Genomic DNA, 22400 nt, shown 5'->3' with positions numbered 1-22400 from the left:
TAATTTCACTAAATACTTTATATGACAGAAATCGGAATTACCACACGCACTAACATCAATAATGGAACAATGCATAATTATACGACCACTTTTTTTTTTTAGTGATATTACTTATTTATTAATCTCTGTACATTTGTATTTAAAGTGTTCGTTTGCTACAATTTTGATTTTATCAATGACAAGACAAATAAAACTTAAAAGTTAAGACTAAACGAAATATATTTGACCTACTTGAGTGCTATTGCTACTACAACATACGTTGTGAGACTTCAAAATATGTAAATAAAAAAAAACAATAAAGGCGATACGCCTTGGGGTCGAACATGTAATCAAAACTGTTTTTCAAAGTTATATCAAGAAAATTTCACCTCAACAATTCGATTGGATATCGACATTTGCGGTTTGATTGGAAATCCAACTCGTTGCGGCGTGCGGCGCTAACCAGAGCGAAAAAGGTGGTTATTCATCAAGCTGAGTTTCCAGTATTTTTATTTTTTTTTTATATATATATCTATGAATAAAGAATCAATCATGTTAAAAACATATTTCTATCATAATTACGTGTCTGTATTGACGATTTCTCATTCCAATGAAAGAAGAATTAACGAAAAACTGTACTCAGAAACCGCCAGTACAGATGTTTAATCAACGCATACATTTATGAGATTGAGATCTATGTCAAAAATGCAATAAAAATAGCATTAACATTGAAAAAAAAAAGGAGTGTTTAGATTAAAACTAAGGTTGTCACAAACCGTTCACTTTTAATCAATGGTTTAATTTAGAAACCTTGTAAGAATTTTTTTTTAATTTTCTAAGTATTTAATTCACAATTGGCGAGAAAAGTCAAGGGGAAAAAAATTATTTCAATTGTTAAAATTAAATAAATACATGTCCAATATCACCAGGATTTCTTACTTGTGAGAAGTTACAATAACAGGTGTTATTTGCCTACAACCTTCAATAATTGTTTCTCGTCGCAAGTTAGAAACCCTAATTTTAAAAAAATATTAAATTTACTTAATTTTGGTTAAAATCTTAAGTTTTTTTTTTTTTTTTTTTTTTTTTTTTGTAATGCTTTCTGTCAGATCTGGGTCGGCCAAAACACTTAGAAACACAGGGAACAAAAACCTGCCCGTACATCAAGTCATGACAGTCATAAATAAGTAGAAGGCTTACGTTACCGAGTATAGATATTGTTTTGTTCCCAATCTAAAATGCCCCCCACCCATTTTTAGGGAAACTGAATATTCCCATATATTTAAACATGAATGGACTGTACTTATAGGATTTTCAAGTTAAATTTAATTTGCTACTACACCTTTTGTTGGCAGCTGATTTGGCTGCCCCATACCCAGCATTACAATCTTCAAAGAAAGAAAATGAAAAAAAAAAAAAAAAAAAAAAAAAAATCGAAAAAATAGCCCTTTTTTCTCCATGTTAAGAATGGGTTTCTAAAAAGCGTTATTTCAGCAAGGTCCGTAAACTGCACTAAACCCAGTGTATAAAAATTTGCCTTCAAGAGGAGACAAGTAAATAGAGACTGGGAGAAGTTTAGTATGCTCTTTTCTTAGACTGGGGGGGGGGGGGGGCTTTCCTTTATACTAAAAACAGATTGTTTCTAATTTTGCATTCCGGGGGAGGAAAATAAACGGGGACTATTATTGTTATCCAGCTTTTGAGATAGGATCAAATTTTAATAGTAACGGATCTGTTCTGTCCCAGGAAACAATCATTCAATGTATTATTACCAACTTTTGGAGGTAATGCCTGGGCTGGGAGGCATTCTCATTTGCGTTGAAATGCCAATAGGACTTTACAGTTTATTTTTGTCTGAAATCCAAAATGGTACGCAGCGAGGGGAAGGGTCCAACATTGTCCTAGTAGGAAGGAAAGTAAAGGGATATATTTTTTAAATGCAGCTTTATTTTTTTTTATTATTATTTATTTATTTATTTTTTTTGAAAACTAAAAATATCCAATTAAAATAATTTTTTGGAAACATTTATGTTTGTCGAATATTTTTTTTCTTTTCTCTAGAGTTATAATTTTTCTTAAAAGGCGTATAATTAAATTGACATATTTAGTAAAATAAGATGCGGAATAGACGAAAATAAAAATAATAAAATAACACTTTTTCTTTTTTTTTTTTTTGAACCAGTCATATCCATTATTGGAAATAAATACCGACTGTAGGAAGCACACCTTACCCAGAAAAAGCTTTCCACCTGCAAATATGCAGTTCTGAGGTGAAAAATCCAATTAAAAGTTAAAATTAATATTGTTTATGAAAACGGCAATAAAATATCCTTTGATTTTGATGTTAAAATGTTGTTAAAATTTCATTAAGGTTTAAAAACACTTCCTTGTTGCCGACTTTTTGTTAGGACTTCTTCATGCGGTGCAATATTTTTGTAGTAACTTTGGCACCTTGAACCCAACGACCTCTACAAAATGGCGTCACTTCCGCTATAAAAAATATATTCCTCCGCTTTCAAATAATAATACTTCTTTTGTTTTTTTTGTGTTTTTTTTTTTAGTAAAATAGCACAACTATAATTTCAGTTTGAAATTCCAATCCTTACAAATCTGTTAAATACCTTAAAAACAAATATTTTATAATAAAATTTATTTCATATGCACACACACACTTAAAATTATCAACGCACTATTCTTATGATCGGATGTTTTTTTTGTTTCCTAAAGTAATAATAATTGATTTGGGCTGATAATGGCCTACGTCGGACACTTATCTCTTTATGTTGTAATATTTTTTACTTTATTATTATTATCGAATGCAAATACGTACGAAAAATCGGACTCTTCGTTCTCGTCAGAATCGGAGATTCCTCACTGTTCTAAATTGCTGTTTGGCCAGTATCCTTTTGTTTTTATCTACATGTGTTCTTTTGCTCTCAGGAGGGAATTACAATAACATAAATAAACGCGGATGTTTATATGGGCGTCACGTTTTCTAGTTTCAAGTGTATGCAGAAAAATATCCCGTAATCCTTTTTACAACTAATGATTGAGATAATCTTTTAAGCTGCTTTTAATATTGTTACTTTTTTTTTGTTTGTTTTACTTATAGGAAAATCAGCAAAAATTCATTGTTTTTGTGTGAGATTGCATGCAGTGTAGTGTGGTAGTCCAGGTGTCAGATGTTTAGCGTTAGTGCCAGAGGCATGTCAAAAGATTATAGTTTTAACAATTTCATTCTTAACACATTCAACTTGACCTCTTGTGTCATATATGCATTCAAGGTTGGGGGGGGAGTAACATGACTTATGTACATTTTATAGGTTAATTTATAAATTTCAGTCGCGTAAATTATTTATAATTAAATGGGTTTAAGCATCATTCCTAAAACAGCTTTTTTTTTTTTTTTTTTGCTTAAACCATGTTTTTTTTTTTTGTTTTTTTTTTTTGCGGGTTTGTTAATACAAACCCGCAAAAAAAAACATTTTAGATTTTTTAGAGAAAATACTATTAAAAAAACACCGAATATATGTCAACTTATGTCACGGTAATATATATTGAGCGAGTTTCTGACAGTATTTTGTCTAGTTTTATATTTATAGCACTTTTTCCCAAACTTACCGTGTTAAAGAGAGAGTCGGCGCCATTTTAATTTTCCAATACATCGGTAAACACAGTATGTTTTTCGAGCTGAATAAACATGTTACATTAAATAAAAACACTGAAAACATATCCAGTTAGGTAGAAAAGTAACTTATCTTGCCTTTGATAACATTTATTTGTTATATGTTTGTTTTGTGACAACTTTTTCGAATCTGTGTACAGTAATATAAACCCTTTGGTAAATTTATACAAACACCGTGACAGCGAATTAACCCTAACCCTAAACCCTAACCCTAACCCTAAACCCTAACCCTAACCCTAACGCTATCACGGTGTTTGTATAATAATACCAACCCTTTAACTTATTTTAAAATATTTATTTACTCTGAACACACATTTATTATTCTGTTTAATTTTTTGAGCGATTATCGGGACTCTGCAGCTGACCGTCTGACGTCTGCCACTTTTCTTTCTAGTTCTAACTTAAGATTCGACACTGCTTACGTTTCGAAGTAAATAAATGCTTTAAAATAAGTAATAACATAAAATTTACGAAACAAATTAAAACAAAACTTATTCAGGTAGATGGAAGAGTAACTTATCTTGCCTTTTGATAACATTTGTTATATATTTGTTTTTTTTTTGGGGGGGGGACCTCTTTCGGTCTGTTATTTATACTGTAAAATGACCAAAAGTATAATACAAACCCTTATTATTAGACGTCTCAATATAGGTAAAGGGGAATGGAAGCGAGTCTCTAAAAATATACATAAAAAAAAAAGGTTTTGAAGAGTTTGTATAGTACACGTGAAACTCTCCGACTTTAAAATTCTTAAAAAATTATTAACTTAAATTCTAGCTTTTACTTTGCTCTTTTCTTGAATTTCTTTATAAATATGGCGATTATGTTTATTGACAACTTTTCATTTCGATGTTTTACGTATATGATGAAAGTTGCTAGAACTTGGTGTTTGAGGCTTTCATCAAGTTCCGTCCGTCTTTATTAACATTTTCCGTCAACCGATTTTATATATATATATATATATATATATATATATATATATATATATATATATATATATATATATATATATAATGTGTGTGTGTGTGAATACCCTGGAAAAGTCACTTCTCATTAATGTTCATTAGTTTTAAAATATACAAACATGGTTGTTTTTAAACAATTGATAAGATTAAACATTTTCTCGCCAATCATTTTTTTAATCATATGATTATTGGATAATTTAAAAAATTATTTTAACTAGATTTTTACGCTCATCTTTTTAGTTGGCCTCATTTTACTACAATAATATAGTAGTACTAGGATAATTTATTTTTTAAATATGATTTTTTTAGTGTTTGTTTTAGATTTTAGACTTTCGCTTTTTTATATATATTAGTAAATAAGCGATTAATAATTAAAATGAAAAAAAAAAGAGAGAATGTAAGTTGCAAGTAATAACATACAACAGTACAGCAAGAAGTGTGGTCACACATTTTTTTTATTAAATGCATTTATTATAAAAACGTAGTCCGTGTCATTTTATTGATTTTTCTTTTCAGTCACATTTTAGGAATGCCAAGAATTTGTCAGCATTTTTATCTCCCTTTGTAATGTTTTGGTTGGTTTTTATAATACAAATATTTTTTTTAATATAGTTCACTTTTATTTTTATTCAACTCTTTAGAACACTTATTACGAAGAAAAAGAAAAAGAAAATTGTAATTATTTTATTTACTAGCTAAATGTATATATTATAAAAAAAAACAAAAACAACAACAAAATAACATTCCTAGAATTCCTGAAGTGACATCAATATTTAGCTGTTTGTTATTCATTAGCGAAGGATAAAATGGAGGTGGATTGTAGGGTTTGTTTTGACGGAGTCTCTCTTTAGAAATAAATCTACCAAAAAGCAAGTAATTATCTAATCAATATGCAATTTTCACCGATTATTAAGTGTATAATGAACTTTATAAATGTGTATTTATTTTTTTCAAAATCCGTATTTATTTATTTTTTTATTTTTGCGTACAGACCCTCCTCGGACATATACTTCCTATATGAGTGGGTGGGGGATATAAGGATGAATGTAGAAAAAAAATCAGCAGGCCTTGAAATTCTCGGAATGAATTTTAAATTTGTTTAATTTTTTTTTCACCGTTTGTGTTTTTAATTGTGAAATTCGTTTAATATTTTATAAATAGATACTGGCAAAATGAATGCCGATGAGGCGATATGCTCAAACTGTATAAACATTTTCACCCCTCCCTTTACTTAAAAATTCACCCAAAATCAGGAAATTAACCAATTTTAATGAAATTTTCAGTATCTATCAAATAATGATCGCGGAATATAATAAACTAATTTTTATTTAAATCTTAGTGGAAATGTATTATTTTGTTTAAACAAAAAAATACCTTTATACTAAAGTTATGGTTTTCAGTAGTAAATAAAAAAAACGCAAGAATTTATTTTTGCTTTTTTTTATGTAAATAAAGCATCGTAATTTGTAACAATAAAAATAAAATTACGAAAAAAAGCCCCTGAAATCAGTATTAATGAATTCTTTATAACTCGAAGAAAATTAATTTCTCGAACTACCAATATTAACATTGAATTCAATACTGTTTATTTAATATTTTCACACAAAATTATAATTGCAAAAATTATTTCTACTTTTTTTTTTTACGCTTACATTTTTAACGTAATATTTACGTGTAAGATTATATTTCCATTCACGCAAGAACGTATAATTATCAACGTAAAATAATGTTCATATAATCTTGGAAAATAAAGTTTGAAAAAATTAAATTGAAAAGCAGGAACATAGAAAAATAATTTATCAAAAAATGGCAAAAATTATACGAACATTCCATCTCGGTAAGTACGGATGCGCAGAATTGAAAAGAAAACCTGTCTGTTTTGCTCACCCTTCTCCTCTTTTTAACTACACGCCTGTTTGTGTTTATCAACTTTAAATTTAACGTAACCATTATGATAAATTTTAACGTAAGTCTATTTTTTAGTGTGTAATTTTTTCAATGATTATAAATTGTTTTCTTAACCAATTGTAATTCTGTATTAATATTAATAAATAATGGTGCTAACTTTTTTTTTTTTTTTTCAAAGAATAAATTGTCAGTAGTATAATTAATGAATTTAGTTAACTTTTATGCATTTTTAAATGGAGGAAAGAGGATCTTCGACTCAAAAAAAAAAAAAAAAAAAGTCGCGCAGTATGCCGGAATAAAGACATAAATTATGTCTAATTTGTCCTTCCATACATATTTCAATTTTGCCGCCAGTGTTTAGTTTGATACACTGAACGAGTCTCGTTGCTATCAGTGATATATTTTTGAATAATTATTACTTTTTTTTTTTTTTTTTTTTTTTTTTTTTTGCAAAAGTTAAGTACATTTATTGTATTAATTCATTATCTTAAGACTTTAACTCAACTTACTTAAGCTTCTGGGTTTGTCCTTTACTCCTGGTCTGAAATGGAACACATACATTAAGTCTGTTGCCAAGGTCGCTGGAAAGATGGTGGGATCCTTCTACCGCTCCAGAAGATATCTCACTACTGATGCAATTCTCTATCTATATAAAAGCCAAGTATGTCGAAGGATGGAATACTGCTGCCATATCTGGGCAGGAGCTGCTAAAAACAGCCTATCCTGCCTTGACAGAGTACAAAATAGACTTCGTGGCTTAGTGGGAATGCCCTTTTCTCTACCCTGCAACCTCTCTCCCACAGAAGAGACGTTGCGAGCCTATCCTTGTTTTATCGTTATTTCTATGGCAGGTGCTCGTCTGAACTCCAATCTCTGGTCCCCCTCTCGCCAATCTTTCACGAAAAACACCAGTCTAGCTGAATCCACTGTGAAAAATTTTCCCCACTCTTTATCTGTGCCTAAATCCAAACGTAGATTCCATGAACAAAGCTTCTTTCTTAGAACTTCACGCCTGTGGAACTCTGTTCCGTCTGCCTGCTTCCCACCTGATTACAACCTGGATGTCTTCAAGTCCAACGTAAACAAATTCCTGATGAACCACCCCCTTAAGTGAACACTTCATTAAATCTCCACACTAACGTACTGTACTTGCAATAACCCTTATCCCTGAGTGGCTTCCGGGCTTTGATAAGTGGTGACTACCGTGTAAAAAAGAAAAAAAATAATAATTTCAGAAAACTTATATTTTTCTTGCCAGAAAAATGTAAATGAGATTTTTGTCATAATGAATTTTTACGTAAAATCTAGGGGGTTTCAGATTTGAGATAAAATTATTCCCTGTATTTTTTTTTTTATTATTTCACACACTTTTTTTCTTTTAGAAATTAACTTTAAACTATAATCTTTCAAATACAATAAAAAAGTACTCGAAAATTTAAAAAATAATTATGATTAACCGGCGTTAAAAGCCACCCCCCCCCCTACCGAAAAGCAGTCATTAATTGCCCATACCTAGTTATAATTATCTTTCAGATTATCATAAGGGAAAAATATTTTTTGATTATTTTTACGAAAAACCCAACTTTAAAATTTTAAAAAATAAATTTTATAATTTTTTTTTAGAAAACCCATTGTTGCCAATATCCCATTAATATTTAATGGTTAAATAGAGAATACTCTGACGAATCGATACCAAAATAAATAAATAAAACAACTTTACAATAATTGTTTCTGCAATTTGTTGCTTACGTGAGATCCTCTAGAGTATGGTGGCAGATACAGGCTACAATTTTCTCATTAACACATAAATCTTGTTTAAAGAAAAACCTCTCAAATTCATAAGATTGTCGTCTGCATCTTTGTTAACATCACATGACTCAAATCAACCAATTAAATGATAATATGAAGATAAGCATTAAAAGTGGACTAAAAGCAATCATATGCCCGTTATTTGCAACGACATTCAATAAAATATTGAATCCGTTAAAAAGAAAAATAAATTTTACAATCTTTTTTTTTCTTTACAAAATTGAGGAGAAATACAGTATAATCTGGTTCATGGAAAAATAATGTGGTTCACTTGTTATTAATAAGAAATGGAAAATTATTTTATGAAATTAAAAGTAAATTCTATTATGAAAATAAAATAAATGAAAAAAGAATTATTCTGAGGAAAATATAAGGAAAAATTTGGAAATTATAAGAGCAGACTAAAAAATGATATTAAAATTGACATATGTAATATCACAAATTTATAGTTGATGTAAAAAAAAAAGTAAAAAACATATCAGAATATAGTGCTTGTGGAAAAAGCATGCCCAGTTCCAAACCCGTATCGAGGCAGTGATTTAGGCTGAAGGCGACTACATTCATTGAATAGATGTCCGTTCTACTACATAATCAAGTTACCTGAATTAATTTTTTTTAAGTAAAAGTTTAAAAATAAAGCTGTAGTGTTGTTTTCTTTAGGGCGACAAATTTATTGTTCCGCCAGTTTTTGGCATGGCAAGGATTTTTAACAAAATGCTGTCTCAAAGAAGAAATTGATTGAAAATCCTTGCTATTCCAAAACTATAAAATGAAGTCTTCAAGTCTTCCATAGAGCGGATTCCAAAAGACATTTTTAAATTTAGGAATCCATTTATGCTGACAGAAAAAATTCAATATTAGAACAGCCAACACAGATTAACCAGTGTTTTGAAGCTAGTACATTACTGTAAGACATCAACTAAATATCAAATTGTCCAAAACAAAATTGATCAGTGAAAATTAACTTTTTTCCAAACCCATAGCTATCAGGGTTGCAGGGAAAGACTTTTTAAATGTATCATTTATATTCATTTTTGCCAACCAGTAGAAATCACACTCTCCACACACCCTTACACATTGGAAGATCATAGGTGTTAATCATTTACATGCATAAACACACATATGCCATACGGTATGCACAAAACTTTCTCAAACCCTTTCCCTACCCTCACATTCTCAGACAATGCATGTATTCAAATCTATAGCAGGCAAACTAAATCTTGATTAGAATGCATGCATTGTCATCGCCCAGCCATGAATGGAAAAACCACCGTTTTCTTATAAATTTCACTGTATATTAAATGTTTACATACACAGATTATAAGGAAACAATTTGTAATAGGTCACACACACATTTACTCACTACACCTGCAATTATACTTCTGAATTAATAAAATTATAAGCAGGCATGCAAGCAATATTGTAGCAATGGGATTGATGCTTGACAGTATGGGGTCTATTAGGTTAGAGACTGCTTTGAACTGTGTATGGCTCTGTCTGTTTCTCATCTATACATAACTTTAATAAATGCACATTGAATTATTGTTTTTATTATTAATTGAATATTTAAAATAAAAAAAAACCTCAAGGGGCTTTAAAAGCATTAATTGGATTGAAGCAGCCACAATTAAATAAGGTTGAGAGACACTGGTTTAAGGTATCCAAAACAGATAATTTTATCATTTTTAACAAAAATAAACTGTAAAAATATAAATTTAATAAAATATGAAAAATATTAATTTCTAGAAATTTTCCTTTTTGTTAATTTAATCCTGTCTTCATTTCATATACAAATTGATGTTTTTCTTTGTATTATTAATATTTAATATTCAATGAATTGAACTAATTTTTATCTTAGCTTAGGCATATTAGGGTACCTCTGTAACATGATACAAAGCCGAATTTAGTTTCTCTACTTTGATACCATCATCACACTTAGTATTACTGGATGGTGTTTTTGTTCTCGTACAAAAATCTGTATTTTACCAGAGTTGCAAAATTGAAAGGTATGATCTTTTGAGGTATGGCTCCGACTCTTAAGATTAAAAAGAATTTGGATTCCAAGAATGACAACATATCCAACTCCTTATTCCAAATTTTTCCAATATTCAGACTGTCTGTTGATTCTTTTGAGAACAAAACATCCAACTCTGACTAAAACTCGGACTGCTTCCAAAACCTATGACTCCCAAACCTTGATTTTTACTTAGTTCATTTTTATTTCTTTAATAGTAATGCATTGTATTACTATGGTGGATTTGTGTTAGTGATCAATGCAACATTTGATAGAAGTATTTCTCTTAATGCCTTTGGCTCACTAAAAATGTCATTGCCGATCATTTATTTTGAACTATTATGTGAAAAAATCCTTCATATGTTTTGCAACTTAACGTTTATTATTCCTTAAACTTGTTTTGATATTTTTGTGATGAACCTGTGATAAATCCGGAAACACAACAAGCAAAAGATTGCAATCGAGAAACCAAAACCGTTGTTGGTAAGTCTGCTGAATAATCATTTAATTTTGGATTCTGAAACAGTTCAGTGATTGTGCAGTGTAGTTAACAAGAAAAAAAAAGTTGAAGAAAACAAATAGACAACAGTTAACTGTTACCCAAGTCCAAGAAAATTTACTTTTTTACCAATCTCTATATTTTCACTGTTTACTAATTGGAAGATTTACTATTTATGCATTTGCTATCATCACTTTTACTTAGTCAAGCACACTTTCAAATATGACCAACAATTGAGAGGGGGGCTGCTTGCAAATTTTAGACCAAATTATAGTAAAAACAAAAAAGATTTTAAGAGTAGTTACTGGAACTGTAAGCCTAAGTCTAATGGTGGTTGCCAATTGGGTTAGGTGAAGTTTTTATTATTATTGTCTTCATTCCTTTTTGTTGTAACTATACTGTACAATCACCAACATTTCATAGTTTTTTTTTACTAACTCTATCTGCTTTCTATAAAGAAAACAGAGTTAGTAAAAAACATTTTGGTTTTGCATTGTTTTTCATTAACTATGCCATTTTTTTTTTTTTTTTTTATCAAATTATTTTTTAATGCAATTTTCAAGTTAAATTTAATTATTTCAGTATCATTTGATCATTAAATTAGACCAAATTGGGTTAAGCTTAGATAAGTAGGTCCGGCAGACAAGCCTCGTTCTGACATTCGGAAAATTTAGGTTAACAACCAGTGAAGCTATCGAAAAGTAATCCTTTTGAATGAAGATGGATATAAACAATATTTTTAAAATTAATTTCTTAATTTTATTTTAAAACAAAATGTAAACATAAATAAACAAAATATTTTAGAAAATAATTTCTTAATTTTAAATAAAAATTAATTTTAAAGAATTTTTAAAAAAAATAATTATTGAAAAATATTGCAAAGTGTTTGTATAACTGGTTCTTTGGGATAATAGGGGCGCCTGAAACCTCCCTTCCAAAACGAAAAATGCTTTAGTGTTTTTACTATTTTAAAGCACTTCTTTTTTTTTTTTTTAAACACAAGTAGTGGCTAGTTAACTTAGAACAACAAGAGCGCACGGCGAAAATTCTTCAGCGTTTAAATGTATTGTAATGCTTTTATGGTGGTCGAAAAACGTTTACAGCCGCCATATTACTTCCTATTTACTTGCCTCCCCACGAGGGCAGAGTTAGACACAAGATCGGTTTTTAATGTAGAGAAGCATTTATTACTAAAAACGAAATGGTGAAATATAGCAGTAAGTTAAGCTAAAATTAAAAAAAAATTTTTTTTTTTTTTAATTCAAAGAATTAAAGAAAGAAAAATATTCAAAGAAATTTTGATCATTTAAACATAACGAAGAAGTGGAAATAAATAATTGCAACGAAAGGCAAGATAAGTCAACATAAAAAGGAAAACAGATTTTTTTAAACAGCAAAGTTCAAATGTTTGTGTGCATAAAGCAGTTCAACGAAGTTTTTTTTTAATTGGCTCATGCTTTCTATACCTATCATTCAAAGGGTCAATCATGGTAGAACAACCGGTGTCACATTTCACATGACCTAACTGTTCAGATTTTTCAGAACGAGGCTCGTCTGCTGGACCTACTTATCTTAGCTGCACCCCAAATTGTTATAATAATATAAGTTAATTTTATTTCCTTTTGCATTGTTATTTTAATCTCTATTTAGAAAATTATTTGATGTAAATAGTTCTGAAAATTTCAATCTTTTAATACCTGAGAATTTACTAAGATTTTAAAGCCAGAAATAACAGGTTAAATGCTTTCAAATGTTGAAGGTCACAAATTAATTAATTTTTCAACAATTGATAAAAGATTTAAATGGTTGACTTGTTTATGTAGCTGAAATGCAGTCATTTTATAAATAGATTTTTAAAAATTTATCAAAATGAGTTCGTGTTTTATAACAATTTGGTTCAATTAATAATTTAATTATCAAACAATACTGTAATAATAAAATGTAAGTTTGAAAAAAAAAATTTTCTTAAACAATTTGCTAAAAAGTATGGTACAGTTATTAAAAAAAAGGTAGAAGATACCCAGGCAACACCGGGTAGATACAACTGGTATATTTTACCAGTAACATTTAGTAAATCTTATGACTGTTTTGTGACTTTCTATGAGCATTTCTTAAAACAAAAGATTAACTCCAGTCATAAACTGACACATTGTCTAAAATGTATAATGTGGCTACAATTAATTCATTAATCCTTGTATTGTTTTAACTAATTCGTGCCATTTTATTTACTGTAATAAATAAGCTTATTATATTCACCTAAAATTGTAGTTATATGCATTATGTAAGGCATCAATTGTTGGTATCCATTGACTTACATTAGGGATGGCCAACCTATGGCACATGCAACCACAATGGCGCGTTGCTAGGTGTATCAGAATTTTTGTAGGAATTTTTGACACCCCTAACACGAAATTGCGAATAAAATATAAAAAAAACTCGTAATTTCTCTTTTAAAAGTGGGTTGTTTATTTTCTTTACGGATTATACTTCCAAAATAAACTATTAAAGTTGTATAAAAAGTAATAGAAATATTATTTTTTTTATTTTAAAAAAAAACAGTAATGAAATTAATTGAATTTTACGAGTTCAGTATTTTTCAATTTTTAAACTGTAAAAATCTATCAAAATTTTTCTTTTGATCCTATTTTTACAATATTTTCAGGGTCAATGTGAAATTTTATGCTCTTTCCAATAAACCGAATATATTTTTGACAAACGGTTTTTTTTTAAATTCACCCCCCCCCCATTTTGAAATGTCTATTAAAAAGTAAATAATTAATTTACTCACCAAAGTTTTATCTATCACAAATTGAAGATAAAAGATCATTAAATAATATATTCAAATTTAAAACAAGAAAAAGTAGTGTTTTTTAGAAATTTACCTGTAAAGTCCGAAGTTTAAAACCTTTTTTTTAATCACGTTTTTTTTTTTTTTTTTTTTTTTTTTAAATGAAACCTTGGTCATTGCTCCTTTAATTGAAAAAAAATTAGGGTTTGAATTACATTTTTCGAGTAGTTATAAGCTTGGAAAGACAGTGGGTCGAATTATTCAATATTTTTCACAAAGTTTCTGACACACCTGGTGCATTGCACAATTATAAGAGATCCATAAGACACCAGACAAAAGTAAAAAAAATGTGTTTACTCATACAGAAAAAATTAATCTAAATTTAAGTTATAGCTAAATAAGAGTTTGGCTAAGATTAATTTTAACCCAAAATAAAGGTATTAGTTTCATTGATTTATACATGTATATATTGGATAAATACCTGTCTCAAAACGGGTAAAATTAATTCCATGGACAGAACAGTTTTATGTCATGTTTATGTCCTCTTATCAAGATAAAAATCAAGATATAATAATGAAGCTTATGTCGAGAATCCTTATTCCATTACAAAGTTTGATTCTAGAAAACGTCCAAAATTTAAGGTTTAATGGATCTTAAGAAAAAATTAAAATTCAGGAGATTTTACTTAATTGATGTCTAATGTATGGATCAAATTTAATGCAAACATGAAATATTTGAATTTTCAAATGGATGATTGTGCCCACATTATACCCCCTAAAAACAAGAATTTTCATGAAGGGCTTTTAACTTTGTTTTCTTTTTATTCCCTTTGCATAAAACTAAATTAAACTAAATATAGCTCACCTTACATCTAAAAGTTGTTTTCCAAAATTCATAATGATCACTTAGTTTAAAAGTGAATTTTGTATATAGAAATAAACATATACACCTACCTTTTTATATACATAGAAATATACATAGTGTAGATAAACTTGTTACATCTAGCTATACTGAGTTGTAAACAATGAAACGAATGTTTGTGAATGACTGTTGGATAAATGGTTAGAATGTATTGGAGTTACTCGCATTCAGGATTCAAATCATTCGATTGTCAGTACAGTTATATAAGCCACACTGAAGTTTGTTAGTAAACATGAAACATGTGTCTGAATAACAAATATTTATTTATATTATACATGTATAAATGAATAAATGCAAAAGTCTTTTTAATATATCACTCCTATATTATCAAAATGGGTTAGCCATATTTAATCAGTTATGCAACACAGTATTTCGAAATACTCTGTATACAGTAACAACAGACAAATTAAAGACATTTATTTGAATGACTAATTTGCATAAATATTTGGTGCTTGTTAAAATAGTTGACAGATCGATTTTTTAAATATGTCCTTGTAAATCAAAAATATTACTTAATTGTCATGTCAAAAATAGCAATATAATAAAATATTATGGAAATTCATTAAGTAGAAAGTTATTTATAGTTAAAAGTAATTTTTACAAAAAATGGGGAAAATTGCATTTTTTGTAGACGGTTAGATTTCAAACACAAGGGACATAACTCAGAGGCTTAAATGTTGGCCACCTTTGAATGGCGATTAACATTTTAGCTTATAGCAATAAACTTTCTTTTACTAAAAACACAATAGCAGTTTTTCTACTTGATAAAATTTCATAATATTTGTATATATTATTATTTTCAACACAACAATTTAGTAAGTGATATGATTTTGGGTTGCAACAACATAATTAAAAACTTGATCTGTCGACTCTATCTTAACAAGCACTAAATATTTTTAAACAGTTCAGAATAAACTAATGTTTGCTGTTATACATTTATAATTTTATTGTCCTATTTTGTTCACATGCAATAGTTTTGTCAATATTAACAATAATTAATTGAAGTGAATTAATAAAAAATAGTTAACTTATTACAAAATACTTTCTTAAATTAAGCTAACATTGCATGCTAGAATTTTTACCAACAGTTAAAAGCATAAACTCTCTCTCTCTCTCTCTCTCTCTCTCTCTCTCTCTCTCTCTCTCTCTCTCTCTCAGTAACGATGCCATATTTTTTATTGTTTTTAAATGTAATGATTGTTTTGATCCAGTAGACAAACCATTTCATATCTGTGTTTAAATGCTTGTTTTCTAGCCTTTATGCTGAATAATTTGATTTTTAACAATTAAATTGTAGGTTAAAAATAAAAAGAATCCCTCCGTACACATGCACCATTACTTAGGCGAATTGATTTTTTCTTTCTTTTGATTTCATTATGTATTATTTAAAAGATAAATAAATTTGTATTAAAATTACCAAAAAATTAATGTTTATACAAATAAATACAAGTGTTTTAATCTTGGGTTTGCAAGAAATTTATAAATGTAATATTTATAATTTATGATCTCCGAAAAAAAATCTCATTTAATTTGATTGAGTAGTTTTTTTTTTTGTTTTTGTTTTTTTACAGTGGAAAAACACGTTTTTATGAGAGCGCGTTGAAGTCAGCCATTATGGAAATTTTTAACATGCCACAGGGAGATAACTCCAGTTAAAATGCTGAGACTCCCTCCCCATCTTTATTACTAGCTTTTCTTCCTAAAACTCGAACCTTTTGCTTGGTATCCTAACAAATTGTTTTTTCGCTGTAAAAAAAAACTACTTGATGAAATTATGTGAAATATTTTTGGGGGAAGAACTTCGTTCCATAACATATGTACAATATAACCTTTTTTTTTTTTCGATATTTTCATTTTTTAATGTCTTGATTAAACTACAAGTACCACAAAAATATATTGCAAGGTTTGTGAAAAAGATAATTTTCTTTTGAAATAGAGAAACACATGATTTAATATAGAATTTTACAAATATACAATAAATATATGTAGAAATATTAAATCAACAGAAGTGTTTTTTTTTTTTTGTTTTTAGTTGCTTGTCATCCTGCGCCAAATATAACGTGCCAAGGACGAGTACATAATGATTCACTTGGATTTTATAAACATGTTCCTTGCAAATGGACGTAAGTTAATTGTTTTTATTTTTTATATTCTTTTACTTATATAACATATACTTAGAGGATAAAATTGTATTACATCAATGCTTAGAAAATATACTGCAATTAATTTTTTTAAAATAATTATAGTTTAATTTTAGACAAAGCCATTAATAGAATTAAATCGTTTTTTTTTGTTTTGTTTTGTTTTTTTCATGTATTCATTCATCTTATTCTCAGTAATTAATGTTATTTTCTATTATATCTAAAAAAAATTTAAAAAATAAAATAATGTGAGCACATAGATCTTTGCAAAATATAAACAATGGTACTAAACTTATTTTATTAACTAATGACTTCAAAGATTTTCTATTGAATCAGCTGTATCGTTTGGATAACTGTCATTTTATGGTTCAATAAGACCTATCAAATGTCTTGTGTGTCAGATATTTTTGATTTATCTGACCTGGTCCAAACTTTGTAAAATCACATGTAAAATTATTTTTAGCATAAAAGTCGAGATTCAGCTCCATAAATATGAACTGAGAATCTACTGATTTATGCAAAGCATCAAACTAAATAATTCAATGAAACTTTTTTTAAAATTTGAGTGTATCTTACGTAGGACAACACCTGGAGTGACTGTGGTATTGTGATGACAGATATTTCTAGTGAAGAGTAGGCTAGTTTTAAGTATTTGAGACCAAGGATGACCAACAACATCCATTATCCCCACACTTTTGAATGGCTGAGTGCCATAATTTGTTCATAATGTAATTTTATATTCATAAATTTTCTAATAAACTCAAAAAAGACATAATTCTTTAAAAATCTAAACAAAAATAAATGCAATAATTCTTGTTTAAGCATATGACATTTTTTAATTTTGCAAATAAAAGAAATCATAGTATTTTTCTTATCTTAATTTCTAATTTAACAGAATTTTAATTGCTTCATAGTTGGATAATTGTTTTTAATGAAAGTATGTGTTTCATTTAATTTTTTCAATTATTTTCAGAAATGGCCATTCATTTGAAACAGCAATGTTGCTTTCAATATTCCTTGGCATGTTTGGGGTGGACAGACTTTACCTTGGATATCCTGCCATAGGTCTGTAACAAGTTCTTTATTGCTATTATTTAATTTGATGTTGTCAGAAATTCTGTTCTTGTTGAGTTGAGTTTCAATTAATTGACTTAAGATTTAAAAGTTGAAAAATGGTTAGAATAAATGCTCGAGATTAATATTCAGATGGTAAAACACTAATTTGAAGAACAATTAGTTGACTGATGGTAGAATGGTAGTGTTATATATATATATATATATATATATATATATATATATATATATATATATTTAACAGTATTTTTGCTTGATAAGACTTGTTTTTTCTCCTCCCCCCCCCCACGCCTCCCTCCAAATAGTCCATCTAATATTTTGGTAAAATAAGTGTAAGTTCCATGAATTTCTTGTTCCCTTTTTTTTTTTTTTTTTTTTTTTGCAAATACTTTTAATTTGAGTTATCGCATCATCATTAGGCAGTGCAAGTCTTGGTGTGTTTACAACTATTTTTTTTACTATTGATTTTTTTTTTTAATGGTTAGTAATTTATGACTGTAAAATGAGTGTCTATAAAGATAAGGTGTTGAATCAATACAAGATAATGTGCTAAGCATATGCAAAATTTAAAGATTGTTTAACAGCTAAAAATCTGTTTATGTTAATTACTATAACATATTAAAATTTTGTGACTAGTTTGTAATTAATATTGTTGGATGTCCAGTGTTTATCTCAAGGGCTTCAAGAATTTTTAATCTTTTGATGTTGTTATTGTGTATTTTTGTATTATAATATAAAAAAATTATATTTAAATCAAATTAGGCACAAGGCCATCAAAAGTGTAGAGAAAATGGATGTTGTTGATCATCCTTGGTCTAAAGTGATAAAAATTGTATATTATACTCTTAACTAGAATCATCTTGATTACTAATACTCCCAAATCTTTCATTCTCCAATAGGATGTCTGGTTTTCATCCTACCAGGCATTATCTCCTCAGGCTTGAGGAAGTGATGTATGATAGGATGGTATCATAACAACAGAACAGTAATGAAACTTTGCTTCTTCCCTTGGCTGCTAATGTAGTATATGCTTGTTCATTATGATACTATCCTCCTAGGTATTACTACCTCTTTTGTGGGTGTGGAGGGTGTAGTGTAGCATATTTTCAAACATCATGATACATTTTGTCTAGGTATTACATCCTTTTTAGGGGAGAGGGAAGTTAAGTATATATGTTCCTTGTGATATTATCTTTTCAGGAGTTTTTTCTCCTTTTTATGGGGGGGGGGCGGGTATTGTATACCTTCTGTTGTCATCAGACATTAACTCCTCTTTCTAGATGAGTGGTAGTGATCATTCATCATGGCGTAATCCTCATAGTCATCACTTCCTCCTTTGGAGGCCAGTGTAGTATATGTTCATTCATCATGATACCATCCTCCCAGGCCCACAAAAATGTGACCAGAGGAAGCACATATTTGCTAGTATGCGTGTGTGTGTGTGTCTGTGCGTATACACACCTTGATATAACATTTTTGTAGTAACTTCTAACATATATAGTTATCTAATGATATTCTTGCTATTAGATCTAAATAGCATTGCATTTGCTAAATTGATATTTGATTGTGTCTGACAAATGAAGTACAGAATTTTTTAATCCGTATTATTGACATGATGGAAAGGGAATTCCAAACTATTTCATAGATTGCATACAATATCTAATCAGATATTTTTGATTAAAAGAAACTTGACAGTAAATACTATTTTCCATTGGATATTCATCTATGTTCATATCTCTATAAACTTCCTACAGAAAGCATGTGTAAGAAAGAAAAGAATATATATATATATATATAAGAGGTTGTAAGGCAGATAATGTTCTAATTATTTTTAAAAATACATAGTACATACATTAGACAAATGCTAAAAAAAACATTTGTAATTGTCTGTTATTTACCTGTAGCTTGTATTTATAGTAGTCTTACATGATTCAGCAAATGTTATTTTACTTGTTTCAAATTGTCTAATTACTCTAGAATTTTGTGTCTGTGTGTCAGTTAATAATTTAAACAGAAAAGAGGCTATGAACCGGTTTTCTGGTTGGAGATTAATCAGATCCTTAACACAAAATGTCTATTTAGTTATCATGCTGTTTTTGTTGTTGTTTTTGTTTAATAACTAATATATAACAAGGTTCAGAGAGAAAGAGATAGATCTTTTCCAAACAGAAAACTGGTTTATTGTATAATGAAAAAATTCTAAAGGTGATTTACTTTTAAACAAATAAAATAATTTTTGATAAAATAAAAAAGCATAATATAAATATTGGAATTCAATTATAAATTACTTTGATAGTATTTAATATTATTTTATTGTTTAAATTTTTGTTCTCTTATTTAACCTACAACAGGTTTATTGAAATTTTCCACGCTTGGATTTATGTTCCTTGGACAATTAGTTGACATTTTGCTCATTGCTACACAAGTAAGTTAAATCTACATTGTTTCTATAGCGTTTACTTGAAATTATTTTATGCGTTTTAACAAAAAAAATTCAAACAGTTAAGATGGGTGCACAATGTTAATTAAATAGTAGGTGGTCTGTCTGTCTCTTTGTATCTTTTCTCTCACCTGCTCCCTGCTTTCTTTCTCTCACTCGCTCTCCTTTCTCTTGCAGTATCCGTGCTTTAAAGTATATTTCTCTATCTGGTTTCCTGAAATTGTCTACTCTGCCTGAACTAATAATTCTCTATGTTAGAGTAATATTGTTGCGGCAACAAAAACAACCTGGATTATCAATATATTATACACATCTCACGAAAACATAATCTCATAACATATGAAGTGACTTAGCCTATTATTATATAGACTAACGGGACCTGTGGAAATTCCACAGGGGACTCATTCATATGTAAAATATTGATGTTGGCATTCTGTAGATGTTCAGTGTAAATGGAGACGCTAATTTATTGTAGCTTTATTGTTAAAACTGCAAAAGTATTTATCTAGCTAGCACGAACGCCCAGTCATAAAGTATGCTTAAATATGATATTTTAATTCTTGCCGATTTCGTATATATTATTATAGAGTTAATGTTCTATCGATTTTTATATATTATAAAGTTGCAATTTCAAAAATAAAAATATATTCATATGACGTGGGTGCATTAGGTTGAATCGAAACCGAAATAAAACCTTATGAATATATATATATATAATTTAAGTTCCTTCAGCCATGATCAAAACTGAAACCAAAACTTATGAAAAATTCTTGATAAAATTATTTATAAAAAAGAATAGATTACTGGAGTGCTATCAGCTATAACTGAAATCAAATTATGAAGAATTCTTGGTAAAAATATTTATTACAAGAAATGGAAGTACATAACAAATGACCCGGATGTAAGCGTGACACAGAAAATAACATACTATCGTATTAATATATAGACTAGTAGGACCTGAGAGAATTCCATGGAATGAGAAATATTTGATCAACAATTATATTTTGATAATACTTATAGTTTTCTGAATAGCACAAAAAATTAGTCTTTTGAACAGAAAAACTAATAACACATAGCAAATATGAGTTTATTAACATTTCTATAAAAATAGTATTCATTATATTTTAAATATAGAATTAACCAAAATGGGATAAATTAATATGTACTAAGAAATACTCAGAAAGTAATATTGAGCTACATGGTACAATACAATAATAAAATCACATTGTAGGAGACAATCTTTATTTTACTTCTCCAGTCCAGTACCTCTTCAGAGATAATGTTCTATTTTCTTTTTCTTTTTTTTTTGTCCTATTTCTTTTCAATGTTCTCTTTTTTATGTAACGTTTGACTTCTTTCTTCAGTTAAGAACTGCTGCACATCAAAATCAATAAGTTCCTTTCTCACACCATTAAAGCAATAATCATATATTATTGTTATAATGATATTCAAAAACGTGACTACATCAAAGGGAGGTTACTCACATATTCATGTTCAGGGTTGCCAGATTGGCCTTTTCAAAACCAAATTTTGTGTATTTGGCCTTTTTTGATGCAGTTTAGCCTTAAAAGGTGTATTTGGCCTTTTTTAAGCATAATATATGTACTAACTAAGGAAGGAACAAGCAGAATATTATATTTTATATGTATTTCAAGAAACTTTTCAAATGTTTACATGAAGTTAAACTCCAGTTTGTTCTTTGTTTTCCAGGTTGTAAAACCAGCTGATGGATCTGATTATGTGATTGACTATTATGGTGCTGTTTTGGATCGTTTACATGTTAACAATGACACATATATAAAACCACCCTTCTATGAGTAATAAAATATATTTTATATAATTATAGTAATTTGTTATTTTTTATTTTTTTACTAACATACACCTGCCATCAAAAATGACAGAAAAAAAAAATGTAAGTCTGGAAAAGATTGCTACTGAGCTAATTAATTGTTGCTTGATTGATTGTTTTATTTTACAGTATGTTAACCATTTTGGGGTCATTTAATGCTAAATCCAGTCATTTTGATAAAATGTTCTGCTGTTGTGATGTTTGTGAAACACAAAAATTTGTGGAAATAAATAGATGAACACGATTCTTTGGAGACAACCATTTAAATTGATTTATTTAAAACATAACACAACGGAAGATTTAAACTTTGATGTTAATAGATTTGATT

The 22400-nt window shown here is 28.5% G+C and overlaps 2 protein-coding genes across 10 annotated transcripts in view; one reads left to right on the top strand and one right to left on the bottom strand.

Annotated features, from left to right (window-relative positions):
* LOC145295954 (multiple PDZ domain protein-like) overlaps positions 1-2616 on the bottom strand; it is a 548951-nt gene extending 546335 nt beyond the window's left edge. For 3 of the 9 annotated variants that reach the window (XR_013869927.1, XR_013869926.1, XR_013869928.1), the window contains exon 1: positions 2211-2613. The gene's annotated coding sequence lies outside the window, so the exon portion shown is untranslated. Of the gene's footprint in view, positions 1-2210 lie in introns of all 9 variants that reach the window. The other 6 variants (XR_013869924.1, XR_013869925.1, XM_080141856.1 and 3 more) reach the window with 4 other exon arrangements.
* Positions 2617-2698: 82 nt separating this feature from the next.
* Positions 2699-22068, top strand: LOC145295956 (TM2 domain-containing protein biscotti-like). The gene is made up of 6 exons (XM_080141860.1): positions 2699-2877; positions 10764-10843; positions 16601-16691; positions 17683-17774; positions 20135-20208; positions 21934-22068. Exons 1-6 carry the CDS (start codon positions 2732-2734, stop codon positions 22042-22044), a joined length of 594 nt encoding a protein of 197 aa, XP_079997986.1. The 5' UTR covers positions 2699-2731; the 3' UTR covers positions 22045-22068.
* The last annotated feature ends 332 nt before the right edge of the window (positions 22069-22400 follow it).

This window comes from Euprymna scolopes, chromosome 16, assembly GCF_053919585.1.
Source record: "Euprymna scolopes isolate OS-2025 chromosome 16, ASM5391958v1, whole genome shotgun sequence".
In the NCBI taxonomy this organism is placed as follows: domain Eukaryota; kingdom Metazoa; phylum Mollusca; class Cephalopoda; order Sepiida; family Sepiolidae; genus Euprymna; species Euprymna scolopes.
Note: the sequence above shows the minus strand (reverse complement) of the source record. Positions and strands in the feature narration are given on the sequence as shown.